General features: G+C 38.3%; 1 protein-coding gene across 6 annotated transcripts in view; it reads left to right on the top strand.

Moving 5' to 3' along the window:
- SLC10A7 (solute carrier family 10 member 7) overlaps positions 1–14,483 on the top strand; it is a 156,045-nt gene that overhangs the window by 97,985 nt on the left and 43,577 nt on the right. For 3 of the 6 annotated variants that reach the window (XM_064450292.1, XM_064450296.1, XM_064450295.1), the window contains 2 exons: positions 768–803; positions 13,954–14,037. In XM_064450292.1, coding sequence (XP_064306362.1) covers positions 768–803; positions 13,954–14,037 — 120 coding nt within the window. Of the gene's footprint in view, positions 1–767; positions 804–13,953; positions 14,038–14,483 lie in introns of those variants that run through there. The other 3 variants (XR_010372755.1, XM_064450293.1, XR_010372754.1) reach the window with 2 other exon arrangements.

Below are 14,483 nucleotides of genomic sequence, written 5' to 3'. Positions count from 1 at the left end.
AATTACTATTTGCAGCTATGAAACTGATGCATGTCATGTTAACTCCCAACCCAAACAACTCATTTTAAGATTTGCTCTCATGAAACTTAAAATCCTCTATTTTGTCCAATCACCAGCTTTAAACTTGTTCCTTGTCAGTGAAGACAACAAATCTTTTTGCTTGTGTCTTCCTAGGGGATGTGGAAAGCTGAGGTGGTCGTGTGTGATTGAATTAGATGAAAGACTTGCCTTCTACCAGTGAGACACAAAGTCTGATCAAGTGAAATGAGTTTTGAGATCTCAGCTCATTTCCTTGGGGAATATCAGTTTACATTACACAGTCATGACACTTAATTCATCACGGTTGATGCGGCTTTTGCTCAGAAGACGACCTGGGACTGGGTAGCATGGGACTTGATCACAACTCTCCCCCCTAAGCAGGAGCAGCTTAGTGGAGTTAAGATACAGTACCTTGGGGGAGAGCTTTAATATGTTTTTTTTTAAAAAAAATAATTGATCTATTCTATATATCAGATCTTTTAGAATAGAGGGGCTTAGGAGCAAAATGGGGAAAGCTAGAGGTAAAAAAAGATACTTTGTGCCGAGTATAGTTTATAAAATGATCAATGTACAGATATTAAAGAATGTACACAGTGAAGAGCAAAGTTGAACTTCCTGTCACTTAATTTCTGTGATGTTGAATGTTGTTTGTGTATTTCCATGCACTAAGGTAGAAGTAAAGAGTATTCTGCTTCCCTAACTAACAGATTTTTTCTTATTTCTTCCAGGGCATTGTTATAACTCCACTTCTGCTTCTGCTTTTTGTAAGTATCTTGACATCTCTTTACTGGGTAATCTTGCATCTATTAGACAGTATATTTAAGACGTAAATTTGGGTGATTGAACAACACTTAAATAACAAGGAAGATTTTTCTGGTCAGTACTTGAAACAAGCTGCCATCAAAGTGTGTCGCAGTGAATGCAAACACCACTTCATCTTAAGAGGGCCAAAACCTGTTGTCCTTGCAGAATCACAAAATCATATGCTATTAGTCAGGCTGGGTAAAATTGCCAGGTAAGATGATCGCTCAGGAGATCTCTTGGAGAGCTTTCACATGAGGAGCTGGACAAGACTGTAATGATCCAAAATAGATGACAGGCCAGTTGGGAAAGCACTGTTCCGATAAACGGAACCTCACTCCTAGGCAGCTAAGCCCATGGGTGTTTTTGTGGTAGAGGTTAGTGAGGCAGCAGCAGCAGCAGCAAGACAAATTACTGGAGCCCCTGTGTACCACTAAATGTGATGCTGCTTCACTCCTGTTAGTTCAAGATTTCGTTTTCAATCGTTAGTCTTCAGTCAGGGTCTTACAGTTCGTCGTAGAAGAAAGGGGAGAAGACCAAGTTTTATCTTCCTGTTTTATAAAAGTATGGATATTAGTCAAAGTACAATGAAGAGGCTTTAACAGATGGGTAATGCTGCTGTAGTAAGTCCCTTGTTGGTTAGGAAGTCTTTATGCTTGTGGAGGATTTGCTGGCACGTATGGTACAGTATGGTGCAAGTTACTGAGGACTGTGGCTTTGTGAAAAGCAGGGAAATAGGCTGAAGCACTTCAAGGATTTCAGGAGAGGTATACGTAGTCTTTTATGTTTATCTTACTAACTGCATTGTATGCAAGCCAGCATCCCGGAAAGGGGGTAAGTGTGAAGTTGGTCTGAAACAATTTGGAAGTGGCATGCAAGTGCCATGCTGTTTACAGTAGGGATGGTTAAGCAGCTTATGTACTGTATACAAATATAGCAGCATATACTAAACTGGGATAAATAGTACTGTGAGAGTAACTGTAACATTATCAACTACTACTTCAGAAAAGCTGTGTGGGAAGATTTTTTATTTTATAGTATTTTTATTTTACTGTAACAAATTGCAATTCATCCGATGTAGCTAGGCTTACACAAGAACTCCTTTGACCATATCATATATATTAATACACACCAGCAAAGCTTTCTTGATATACCTGGCACCGCAGACTTACTGTAGGTTGAAAAAGAAAACTGCTCTAAGAAAAAATGGCTGTTTTGTTATTCTTGCAGTGAATACATTGGTTCCAGATGGTCTGCTTCACTGTTTTCCTGTCATCTTCCCTCATGTGTGGAACGTGTTTCTTCCACAGGCATTCATCCAGGGATCTTTACCTTTGTTTCTAAGTGACTGAAACTTCAGCTCTTTTTACTTTTGCTCACTGGCAACTTTCACCCTGCTATACCTCACTGAGTTTTGGTGCTCTACATAGCCAAAAGGGCTGTCTTCTGTAGAAACTGAAATGTTAAGGAGTGATCTGCATAACTTTTCAAGCAAGGCAAAGGCCTTTCCTTTGGTGACTTTATGGACAGATAACAAGATAGTCTGTCCCATAAATTGCAGTTTTCACTGTTACCTCTCAAAAGAGATGCTAAAACTTTGTACAGGCAAGAACAGGAAGGCAAAGTGTATGCCTCTGTTCTTCCTACCAGCCCTGGAGACACTTGTATGAGAAGTGTGTAAAATGCACATTAATTTTTCTGTGGTTTATAACATGACTCAGAGCTGTTCTTCTTCAGGAAAATACACATGTGAGTTATTTTTCATCAGAGCGATAAACAAACTAGTCTGGAGATTGGGAGAGTTACAAAAACTGTCTTTTTTTTTTTTTTTTTTTTTTTTTTTTAATCACAATGCCCAAAACTGAGAACTTCTCTTGAGGTATATAAATATTTAAAACTCCTTGAGATCTTTGCTGAGGACTTGACACATGAAGAGCAGCCATTCTGGTCAGCCCAGCAGCTCATCTTGATGTGCCAAGATGAGGTCCACCTTCTCTGAAGCTTATCCAGTGGCAGGTATTTAGGATAGCAAACTAAATGTGCATGCCCTGATGCACTGCTCCTGCACCCTGGCAGTCTGTGGTTTAGACTGCTGAAATCTTTTTTTCTTGTGAACCTCTTTAATTTTCCTTTGAGTTTCCTTGATACATTTGGCCTGCTCAACATGTAGTGGATTCAGGGACACAGTTCACATGCTTCTGTTCACTTGTTTACAACCTGCTGCTTGGTAATTTCATGCGGTACTGTGTAGTCACTGTGGAGTGAAAAACAGTGACTAGTAATTTCCCAGTTATCTTTTATAGATTGTTCGTTAGTTTAGTCATGCAACTTAGCCTTAGTGCTTAGTTAATAAAGAGTGGAATTTTCAAGTACCAAGATAAAATTCTTATTTACCTCAACAGTAGCGGAGCTGGGCTTCTGAATATCATTCAGGACCTTTGAAGTCAATGCCTTAAGTGAATTTTAATTCCTGAATTTTGGTACTAATGAGCATTAACTGTTCGAAAGAGTCATACTACAATAGTCTGAATGCTGTATTGTATTAGTGACCCTATTTGTTAATCTCCCTGTATACGGTGCATAAAATACACCTAGTGCTGCCAGAAATAAAATACATTGTTGTCCATTAGCTTGTTTTTGTTATATAGTTTAACCTGCAGTAGCAGTAATGGTTTAAATTTTGCCCTATGTGCACCAGAGAATATAATGTTCTGAACTGCCTTTCCTGTTCATAATTGCCTAGTTATGTAAATATAAATTGTCTAAACAACATTGATAAACACATGTTGAGGCTTATAATAAATAATGCATTTAATGCAAATGATTTATACTCTTAAATGAATGGTGTTGAATATAAGATTGTCAGTTACGTTTCTGAAAAGTGTACACCAAAAGTTTCATAGTAGAAATAAAGCTTACTCAAAAAAAGTGTTCTAAGAGGTTCTGATTGATTTAATGAAACCTGAAATACTGTGCACATAATTACCGGACTCTATCCATGTGAGGATACCTAGCCAGGTTTTAAAGAATAGCTGCCTTCACCATGGCTGATTAACATTTTACCTAATAAGAAGCTATTGAATCTGGTTTTCAGATGCATTAATCTGCAACATCTTCATCCTCATGTTAACCCCTATTATTAACAATTAATATATTCTTTTCCCAGCAAAGATGTTATAAATGGGCAATGTCCCATAAACTATATATAATTGATTAGAATTCATATATGTGGTGAGCAGGAGTGTTGAAATCAAGTGCTCCAAGATACATCAGTTTCAAGTTACCAGGGTGTTATGCTGTTGACATTTCTTTGCAACATTCTGGAATGTTTCATTAACGGTGATTAGGAGGCTGTGTGTCAAAGCATTCGGAGAAGGATGCTGTCTGTCTTCATCATCAGGTGTGTACCTAGCTGGAGCCAGAGGTAGCAGATAGATCATGAAATTTTTTTAAAGTGGAGAAATCAGTTTTGTTTTCTCAGAGGCATTTGGGGGAAAAATCGCCACCAACTAGAAATTGAAGTGTAGACTAAATTTTGCTTTTGGAAATAACTATATTGCTATCAGTAAATAATGACTATGAATAGGTTAAGTAATGCCTGAGGAAGTTAGTCGCTTGGGTATGACTGTCCATCTTCACTTATCATATGACTTGTTCTGTTTAGTTACTTCCTTTGGTAACTGTAATGACACTTTATGATTTGTAATACCAGTATATGATTTGAATTCTTAAGTATGCTGCATTTGGGCACATTTACATTACTAAAAGACAGTTAAACAAAAGGTGGTATCATATGGTGAAGCTAATAGTGCTGTGATCTCTTTAATAACCTTGACATGTCAGCACTTTTTTATGATGTCTCATCTGAAAGACAGAACTTCAGGAGCACTGCATTCTGCAACAGTTGTGGATGTGTCATCTCACTTCTGTCCTTAGATTGTAACTTTAGTCATGAAAAACAGGAATATGTTTGAATGCAGGTTTATTTTCATTGAGGGATTTCATATGCCTTTGTATTGCACAGGATGGGGGCCAGCCTGATGCATCTCCAAGGTCATGTCTCTTGGATTTGCCCTAGAAGCAGAGTGAGCATAGGTTTTTTAGGGTTTTGGTTTTTTTGTACTACATGGAAGAGGATGATGCAGAGTGAGCTTTCTCATGTGAACGTAGCTCTGTTCCCTTCCAGCTGCATTGGGATAGAGTTGCCTCTCTGTCCTTCATGTCAGTTGAGTGTGTGGACTGGCAATTTTACCAAGCCATACAAGCTTATGATTTTGTTGATTGTATTTGGTATCAAAATACAATAATTCAGTTGTCTGCACGCCTATTGGAGTCAAATGTGATGCTGCGTTTTTTCATGGCACAATATCCCAGCTCTGCCACCTTCTCTGTATTGCCCTTACTGTTGAGACTCAAAGCCTGATGGATATGGTCTTTCCAGTTGTTGGAAGCACACCCAGTTAGCATCAAAGTAACAAAAGTCAAGGTGTGTGAATCTGTATTTTTATTGAAAGCCATCAAAGAAAACGTTAGTGATAAGTAAGTGCTTTACATTTTTATGTACTTCACATTCTTCAGAAGCATGCCTACAAACCAGTTAACGTGGAATGTTAAAGAGCAAATGCAAAATTCATGTGTATTTTTAAAACTACACTTGGCAAAAATCTCCATGTAACTGTCATGCATTGCTCCCATGTTTGCTGTTTTACCAAAGAAGATTACCATGACATTTGTGTCAAAATGGAATCTTTCCAAGGCTTTATCAGCCTGCTCCTTTTCTTGATTTATTCAGTGATGTTTTCTTTTCTGGTACCCTCTCAATTTACTGAATTTTATAGTAGGTATTTTTATGGTGGTATTGTAGTGGTTATGCTGTAAGTACTAGAAAAGAGCACTGCTGAAGGAATTCAGGAGTAGGCAAGTGAAGGAAATTCTGTGCAAGTATCACAGAGAAAACAAACAAAATGATGGGTGAATAAGGACATGAATGAAACTAGAAGGTGATTGAAATACTGAAGTTAAAAGCTTTCCCTTGTATTCACAATCCTTAAAACGTTGTTTTAAAAGTTGTTGATACTTCTCAAATTTTTGCCAAGTCTTCTTCAATCCCATGTATTTCAGGTAAATCTTTTTATTAAAAGGAGCTGTCATTACATATTTCTTTTAAACAGGATTTCTACACACTGTCTTGTTTTTCCTCTCAATTACTTGGTAAATGAGAGTTGATACCAGTCCAATGAATCGTTAAATATGCAAATATTTTAGCAGCTGAAAAGCCTTGGAAGTTGATAAGGAAGTTGCAGCTAATGGATTTCACTAGTATGTGACAAAAAGCTGATTACAGTGGGGGGTGGGGGGTGGGAAGGGGCGGCGGGAAGGAGGGGAAGCAGTGTAGTGCTACATGTGGAAGATTTAAGGGGCATCATTATTTCTACCTGGTTGTTTACCTCAATGTTCACTTTCTGTTTAATCATTGGGAAGACAAAATTCTCTGATCTGATAACAAGCCCTTTACCATTAACCAGAACGTCTTAATGACTGCAGTGAAATATTTGTGTAATCATTTTATTGCTTTTTCAAATTCACCTTTTATGGCTTTGTTATATAAATTGCATACAAATAACAGAATAACGGGGCCCGCGCTCACACGCACAAGATGTTGTAAATTTGTCTAGGTAGAAGTCATTTCTGTGGAGGACTTTTTCTACTTGGTTTTGCTCTTAAAATTTTCATCTATACAATGCTAGGGGAGTCTTTTAAGTACACATCCCGCTTCTACACAGCAGAAGCTAACCACACAGCTTAACAGGATCATAGAACCAGGATACCAGGAGGATCCCTCCCTGACTCACCCAGTCCAACTCTTTTCCATCCTGTGCAATTCACCTTAGAACTGAACATGATCCACTTAAAAGTAAGGATTTTTTGCTTTCCTTCCACCCTTGCAATACTAGAAACTTGTCTCTGATGAGCAGAAACCTAATTCCCAGTAAGTATTTGTGATAGGTGTTTTACCGATTTGTCTTTGTTGAAGATGTTATCATGCACCTGAATAGCACTTCTTTCTGAAATTTATCACCCTGGCTCAGACATAGTGTACAATCTTATCCTCTTTCCCAGTCTTCAGTCATCTAGGCTAAATAAGCCATGCATTTCTAATCATTAAAACATTAAAAAAGAAAAACCTTATTCTGAAGTGTTTTGTGCACCTGTTCCAGTTTTAATTCCTTCTTCAGCCCAGGTAATAAGAATCATGCACAGTTGAGCAGTGTTCTTCACAATGGCTTATCCAAGCCTTGTGCAATGTCACAAGTATCCGCTACATTGATTGATTAATTTCTTCTGGTACATTACAGCTGCCTTTTTCATGGATACATAATATTCATGGTTCTTAATTATCCTGTATTTACTAATCTGTTTCTTTCTAGTTAGTCATCCCCTTGTTTGCAGCAGAATTTTTGGTTGTAGTGCTTAAGTCTCAGCTCTCCAAGGGTATTAATCATCTAACTCCCATTTAGGTGCCTTGGGGTCGTATGCTTGATCTCATTTCTTTACATTAGCCCTTAAGATCATTGTATCATGGTAAAGTGGAAGAGTAGCTCTGGTATATTTCAGATTAAGAATACCTATGGTTATTTTTACAGCTCGGTAAAAGTCTTCAAAATCGACAGGTATGTTTGGATTGGCTTGGTATTTAACGTGTCACAGGGGAACCCGGAATGGGATTAGGCATCTGTGATCACTTTAACAAGGGAACCCCAAAATATACAGTCTCCTTGCCTAAGCCAGAAAAATAAAAATTTAAGTTGACAGATTGTCAGCTTTTCTTTTTCCACACTTCTGATTATGAAACTTTGATTTTCATTTTTTTTAAACAAAACTGGAGGCTATATGTAAGACAGCTAGGGTTTTTATGTTTGTGCCAAATCAATTCCCATGGCCACAGAAGCATATAGAGTACGCAAGAATTTGCAAAATGTACCATAAGACCAGAACATCTTTTCTTTGGCAGAACTGGAGACTTATGTCTGCCTTTAATTTTTAAGAATAACAATGAAAGATCTATTTGTTAAAATACATGACTGCCAAAGGATTGAATGTGATCTCTGTCATACCTTTAGTCCCTCTCTCTGAGGCAAGAGACCACTTGCAGTTTTTGATAGGCGGAATTAAAAGCTTTCTTTTAAAATATAAGTACGTTTATAGAGGCTCCATTCTCAGTGATATGCCTCCCCTTCCCCCTTCTGCTGTTAGCACCCATCAGAGGTGGACAATTTCAGAACCAGTGACTCTTGGTCAGTCGCTGGGTGCTGGCATCTTTGCACAGCTTTTCTGCCTTTCCAAGATACCTAAACACTCTGCACGTGAATGCCTTTAAATCAACAGAGTAGAAAGAACATCCCAGTGACCTGCCAGCTCTGTTTAGACTGCTGTGAAATGTTATGTAGGAATGGCCGTTTCATCACTTGACCTCCTACCTGAAATCTAGAGCTGGGCACCATGGGACTCATAGGCACCCATCAGCACCGTTCCTGTGGAGTAGCACAGACGCTTCCTACTTCCCAGAGCCTTGGCATCATTACAGTTACTGCCTATTGCAGTGTATTTGCTGCAAAGCATTTCTGTTTGTCAAGTACCTGGGTGACTGAGGGTGATGCGCATACTTTTCTGCTGTAACATAACCTCCTGCAATGACTGGGTCAGGATAAGGGCTCTGGAAAGAGTCCAAAGCAAGGGAGAGCTTAGTTTAGCTGGTCACTCTTGTTTGTTGTCCTTTATTACTGAACTGGATCCCATCCACATCTTTTCCAAAAGTGCATCACCTTCCATGTCCTTTCTGTGACAGGGCTGTCATGCACAACAGGACGTGAAGGGATTAGCACATGGGGTGGTCCAGACAGGCCTCTAAGGCAGCTGAATCCTGACTGAATGAGAGTTACCCGAAGCAGTGACGATACAGCATTGAACACAAAATTTAAAGAGGTGGTTATCAGAATAGCCTGATGTGAAGATGGAAAAGAAAAGCTTAAATTAAATATCTCACACGAGAGAGCAGCCAGTGACCCTCCCCCTCAGTTCTGCCCTGTTTTCACCCCTGCCTCGCTTCCTCAGCCTTGCTCAACAAATGGCGAGGCTGAAGCTGGCTGGTGGTGTATGACGAGCATAAAGACACAACCTGAGGAAACATGTTAATTGCAGGAGAACACTGGAAGAGTAAGGCCCCGAAGGACAGCTGCCTCCAAAGTGGACTCAATATGTGCAGCACATGTGGCACTGGATTATAATTTGGTGTGACTGGTAGGAGTTGCGTTTCTTCTGAGTCAGTGGCAGTTGTAGATGTGGGAACATCTGCAGTGATACCTCCCTGGTCAGCCAGAAAGATAAGAATGGAGCATCTGGCTTGTGGAGGCAGTGTAGGCCACAAAGTAGAATTGTCATCTTTTTATGCAAGGGAGGTTTCTTGTTTCATTGGTTTTTGCTTTTTGTTTTTACCACAGCCAGTTAAATGTAGCCTATCAATTAAGGATAAGCCAACGTTTCTACCACAAACTCATAAAGAAACCCACTAAATAATTTGTCAGGAGTTTTTTAAAATAGGCGGTCTCTTGAGAAGAAAGGTCTAGGACTAAATTAGCAAGAATACTGCAGGTCAGGTTTGAAGTACTGCATGGTGACAGAATTGTTTGGAAAGACTTGCCTGGAATTCTCTTTCATTACAGCCATATCCAGCAAACACTTGCAGAAGGTGCAAGTTCCTGCTCATCTGACCTGTCCTCCTGAAATCCCTCAGATTATTTAAGTGAAAAGTGCCTTCCACTTTAGAAAGAATTTCCAGGGTCTTTTTATTGAATGTGAGCAAGCAAGGCTGGCTTATTAATAAACCTTTAACTGACATGCTGCTATCCAGAATAGCACATAACGATCGCTTTACAATATCAAACTTCCATTTCAAAAATGTTCTAAAATAAGCATAGACAATAAGAAGGCATGAAAATTTGTGATAGCTTTTTCATTAAACAGTGCATTTTATCTTCCATAAGAGATTCCAATCAGCTTATTTTCACAGCTATAAATCAGCAGTTTGATTCTATGATTGTTTTATACCAGTTCTTACAGTTGTTCTTCTGTTTGTTTACCTATGAAGAAAGGTTCATTTTTAGGCATGGAGATTATTATAATAAGGAAGACAGCCAAAGATAGTCAGACACTTTAGCATAAGGCTAATTTTGTTGCAGTGCAGACCATCTAAGTTGTTTTTTTAAAAAAATTGTTTCATGACAGCAAATGGAGCACAGAACTTCGCTTGATTCAACTAAAACCTGAGCAAAATCATATTATTCATTCAGACAGAAGATTTGCATTTGTAAATGCGTAGGAAGGTTTGATTAACATTATATCAAGCTTTTTGTTTCCTCTGTTCCTCAGTTCTCATTTCTCTTTCTCAAAATGTGTGTGGTGAACAAATCCAAGTTCAAAGAAAGTTTGGAACCCAGGCAATGTCTGAGGGTCCATAGGATACTTATGTCTGTGAGCCTGATGAGTTTGCATACTAAAAGTGTTGAGGCAGTCCTGGTCAAATTCTGCATCCATTAGCTGTGAGTCCTTTAGCCTTTGTGATTCCTCATGGTTAGACACTGTATGTCCAAGCCTGGGTTTAAAAGTCTTTCTCTTCTGTGTGATTGAGAAGTTCCTGCCTTCTCTTTTCTTCCACCTTTATCTTATCTTCTATGTCTTTCTTTGGGAATAGATTTAAGATCAAGATAATACTTAAGAGATAACAGAAGTTGTCTAACAGATAGATTCTAATAAAAAACATTCCACTGAAGCTATTGTCGTAATATACAGAAGAGAAACAAAGTTCAGAAGTCTGGTTGAAGAACTAATGTCAGCACCATAGGTGGAACAGGGAAGTCTAATACCATAGCATACTACAGCATGAAAGCGGGGCAGAGTTTAGCAAACACAGTGCTTTGAACCTCTGTGCCTAGGTGTGGTGTAGCAGAGTGTTAGGACCTCTTAAGGACCCAAGAAAAAAGCTAGCTCCATGCTCTTCTGTAGGAAGAAATGAAGGTGCTGGAGACTAGCAGAACAACAAGATTCTCAACTATGCAACTGAAAAAGGATCAAAAATAGTGTGGTCACAGAATCATGGAGGAGTCATATTAGAAGCAGAAGAACTTGACTTTTTCTACAAAAAGGAGATGGTTTTTTTTCCCTACAAACCACATGTAGTTGAAGAACTCACTTCCTTTGGGCAAAAGGAGAGTTAATGAATCATGTATTTAACTTTGACATTTTGGACTGTTATGTGGATTTCTGTTTTGTTTAAAAGGTAGTCAGGGTGAGATAGTTACCTGAAATGTCTGCCATTTGGTGGTCCAGATGACAGTGAGATGAGCCTGAATGGGTGGGGTGAAGTTGACAAGGTGAAGAACCAGACTCTGATATCCTGATAGAAATCATAATTTCTTTGAATAAAATAATTTCACTTTTCCTAGGTAAATTGGTTTAGCATCCTAACACAGTACCTGTAATTCAGTTTCTAATTATGTAAAAAACCTAAACAAAACAAACAAAAAACCCCCCCAGAACACCACATCCAAACCCGCCATATCCTTATATATACCAAGTGCTTAAGAATCCACAACAGCTTGAAGACACTACATTTGAAGTAATATTTTAAAAAGTTGGCAAGACTTTGAATGGCTGCCCTTTTTGGCGGTGTTATATTGTTGAACAGTTTTTCATTCCTGACTTAGAAACTGATTATGCATCCACTGAGCATAAAACTTTATAGTGAGAGAAATCCAATCAATGGTTTTATAAAAATGCACAAGAGCCACTGCCAAAGTGTCATAGTTTTGTGAAGCTATGCAGAGGGTCCTGGCATGCAGACTGCTTGGTTAGATTCACTCCTCTGTGACCCAGGCAGATTTTAAAGTTTAAAAATCTTCACTTTCACTTGAAAAAACTTCCTTGAATACACAGTAAGTAATGCTTTTAGCTCCTTGGCACATAGCAAAAAGTAAGTCCAAATACAGTTTGAAAAACCATGAACCATTTAAAATTTCAGAAGCTCCTTACAAGAATTAAAACAACAAGGAGATCACGAGTGGTATGATGGAGTTTTCTGCTCCACTTTCTGCAAGGAGTCATGCAGAGCCCCCTTTGTCCCTTGGGAGTGGAGTAGCTGCACTGCCTGACCTCAGGTACTCATGGGTGATCTGAATCTTCCCCTGCAAGCCCTTACTTCTCCCTCTTGCCTCCATGGTAAATGTAGGCTTCTTAACCTTGGTGCTGTCACTTGCACCCTACTTGCAGACCAAAAGTCTTAGTGATGGCATCATCTTCAGGTCCCCTCCAACAGTGTTCTGTGCCCACGTTGTTAAACTTGGAGGTAATGGGGATGAGGATGAGATGCTGTAATTTATCAAATGGCCAAAATGAGTCTTACCTGATGTTGCCAGTTAAGGTAATGCATGGTAAATGGCCATATCCCATATGTTGTGCCCAAGGCTCTCTACCTAGAGCATATTCAGAAAGCGACATATGAAGGCAGGCAGTGGAGTACGTCTGAAAAAAGAGTAGATTTGGTCTGGTCCCACTCTCTTGAATTCTAAGCTGGCCAAGCAACACTCAAAGTCCTGTGATTTCCAAGCGTCAGAGGTTAATTCCATTTCATGCTGTTTCCCAGTTCTGATGCCATCTGTGTGCACCAAAAGCTCAACTTGCATACAGACAGCCCCACTGGTGTGTATGCCGTTTTCCCAAGCAGTGCATATATAAACGGTATTTACAAAAAAGTACTGCATATACATGTAAACCACCAAAAGAGGTATAATTGGTCTTTTCTCATCAGATTATTTTCTTTAGGTAAAGGTTGCAGTCATACATTTCTGAATAAAGTAAAATACTTCAGTATGTGAAATTTCTCATTTTTCTGTTCTTTGAATTTCTGAAGAATCTGGTTTTATGCCAAATCCACTTTTATGGCCATATGTTGATTTTTCTAGGCAGAGTTACAGGAAAGGACTAGATTGTATGATCACCTTGTCTATCATGCCTGCAGGTAGCTTTGAAAGGAAGATAAGTGTCAAAAAGTATAATCCAGTCTGAGTATAATTTGTGAGTATGACATATGCGAGAATGTTTTAGGAAATCAGCATCGTTTAGATGGAGCTGAATAGATTCTGAATTCTGTCATCATTTTGAGGATCTTTAAAGTGAAGTGCAAGATATAAAATAACATGGATCTGTGAAATCCTCAGTTATGTCATTTACCCTCATCATGGAGTAAACAGTTGTCTGTGGAAGGTCTGACAATGCTATTTTAGTCTTCATACTGTATATTTCTTAATGCATATTCTGTTGCTGTTAAAGAGATGTTAAATTATGTTAAGTGAAACTTTTCAATGACCTAGCATAAAACAAGTCCAATCGGAATGTAAAAAATAGTGACTATTTTCCTAAGCATTCTGAAGTAGGTTGCAAAAATCCCACTGGCTCTGTTTGGTTCACCATTTCTACCTGTATCTTTTAAAAAAATACTTTTAGCATTTACAATTGTAATTAAAAGATCACCTATATGAAGACTAAGCCTGTCACTGTCTAGTCGTCTTAATGAAAGAATAGTTATATGCTTTCAATAGACCTCTTCTTTAACATCATTAAAATAAAAAATGTGAATGTCTTCATTATATTACTGTCATTATTAATAATAGTTATTTATTGAAATAACTACGCTAATTTTTGTTGCTTGGTATTTATATAAATGGTAAGGTTAGTTGAGGTAACTGCTTAGTTAGGAAGATTCACTCCCTGTCTTTTTAGACTATCATCCTACAAATGCTTATATGATTTACTTTGCATATATGTGTAGCAGGGTTTCAATTAAATGAATTTTGGTGGAACTACTACCTTAGGTTATAAAATAATCAACCAGAGATTGTTTTAGTTTTGTCATTGTGGAATACTAAATGCTTTATTGTGGCTTAACAATTAAACACGTTTATATGTGTAAAAGAAAATGTATATTAATGTGTGATATCTATGTATGAAAGTTGCAGATATTAAGAAAAAGTGCAATGTTAATGGTATATTTTTATTTTGTAGCTTGGATCTTCCTCCTCTGTGCCTTTTACATCTATATTCTCGCAGCTCTTTATGACTGTTGTAGTCCCCCTTATTATTGGACAGGTATGTCTTTTAAATATACTTTCTTATTTTTAAAAATAAGATAAAGAGAGCTATCTTAAAGACAGACTGGCAACCTGGTAAGCTGCCACATAGGAACAGCCTCAGGATAGTGAAGTCTAATATCAGAGAAAAGATGCTACAGTGCTCCCTAGAGCCACATTGATCTTTGTTGAGATTGAGCATCTGTCCCTCACTACCACAAACATACGCTACTGCATATCGAGAAGGGAGTTTGTGAACATAAAGTGGGAAAAATGGCAGCCCAGACTGTGAGAAATTCCAGCCCCATACAAATGAGCTTTGAGAATACTGTGTAGTCCTTTTGTCACATGCCCTTTGCCTGGATGCTGAAGGAAGTTTTCCCTGTGTAATATCTACTACTAATTACAGGAATAAAAAATTCTCTACATGAAAAAAAAAAAAGGGCTAAGCATTCAGAAGTTAAG

Source organism: Phalacrocorax carbo, chromosome 4 (assembly GCF_963921805.1).
Source record: "Phalacrocorax carbo chromosome 4, bPhaCar2.1, whole genome shotgun sequence".
Classification (NCBI taxonomy): Eukaryota; Metazoa; Chordata; class Aves; order Suliformes; family Phalacrocoracidae; genus Phalacrocorax; species Phalacrocorax carbo.
Note: the sequence above shows the minus strand (reverse complement) of the source record. Positions and strands in the feature narration are given on the sequence as shown.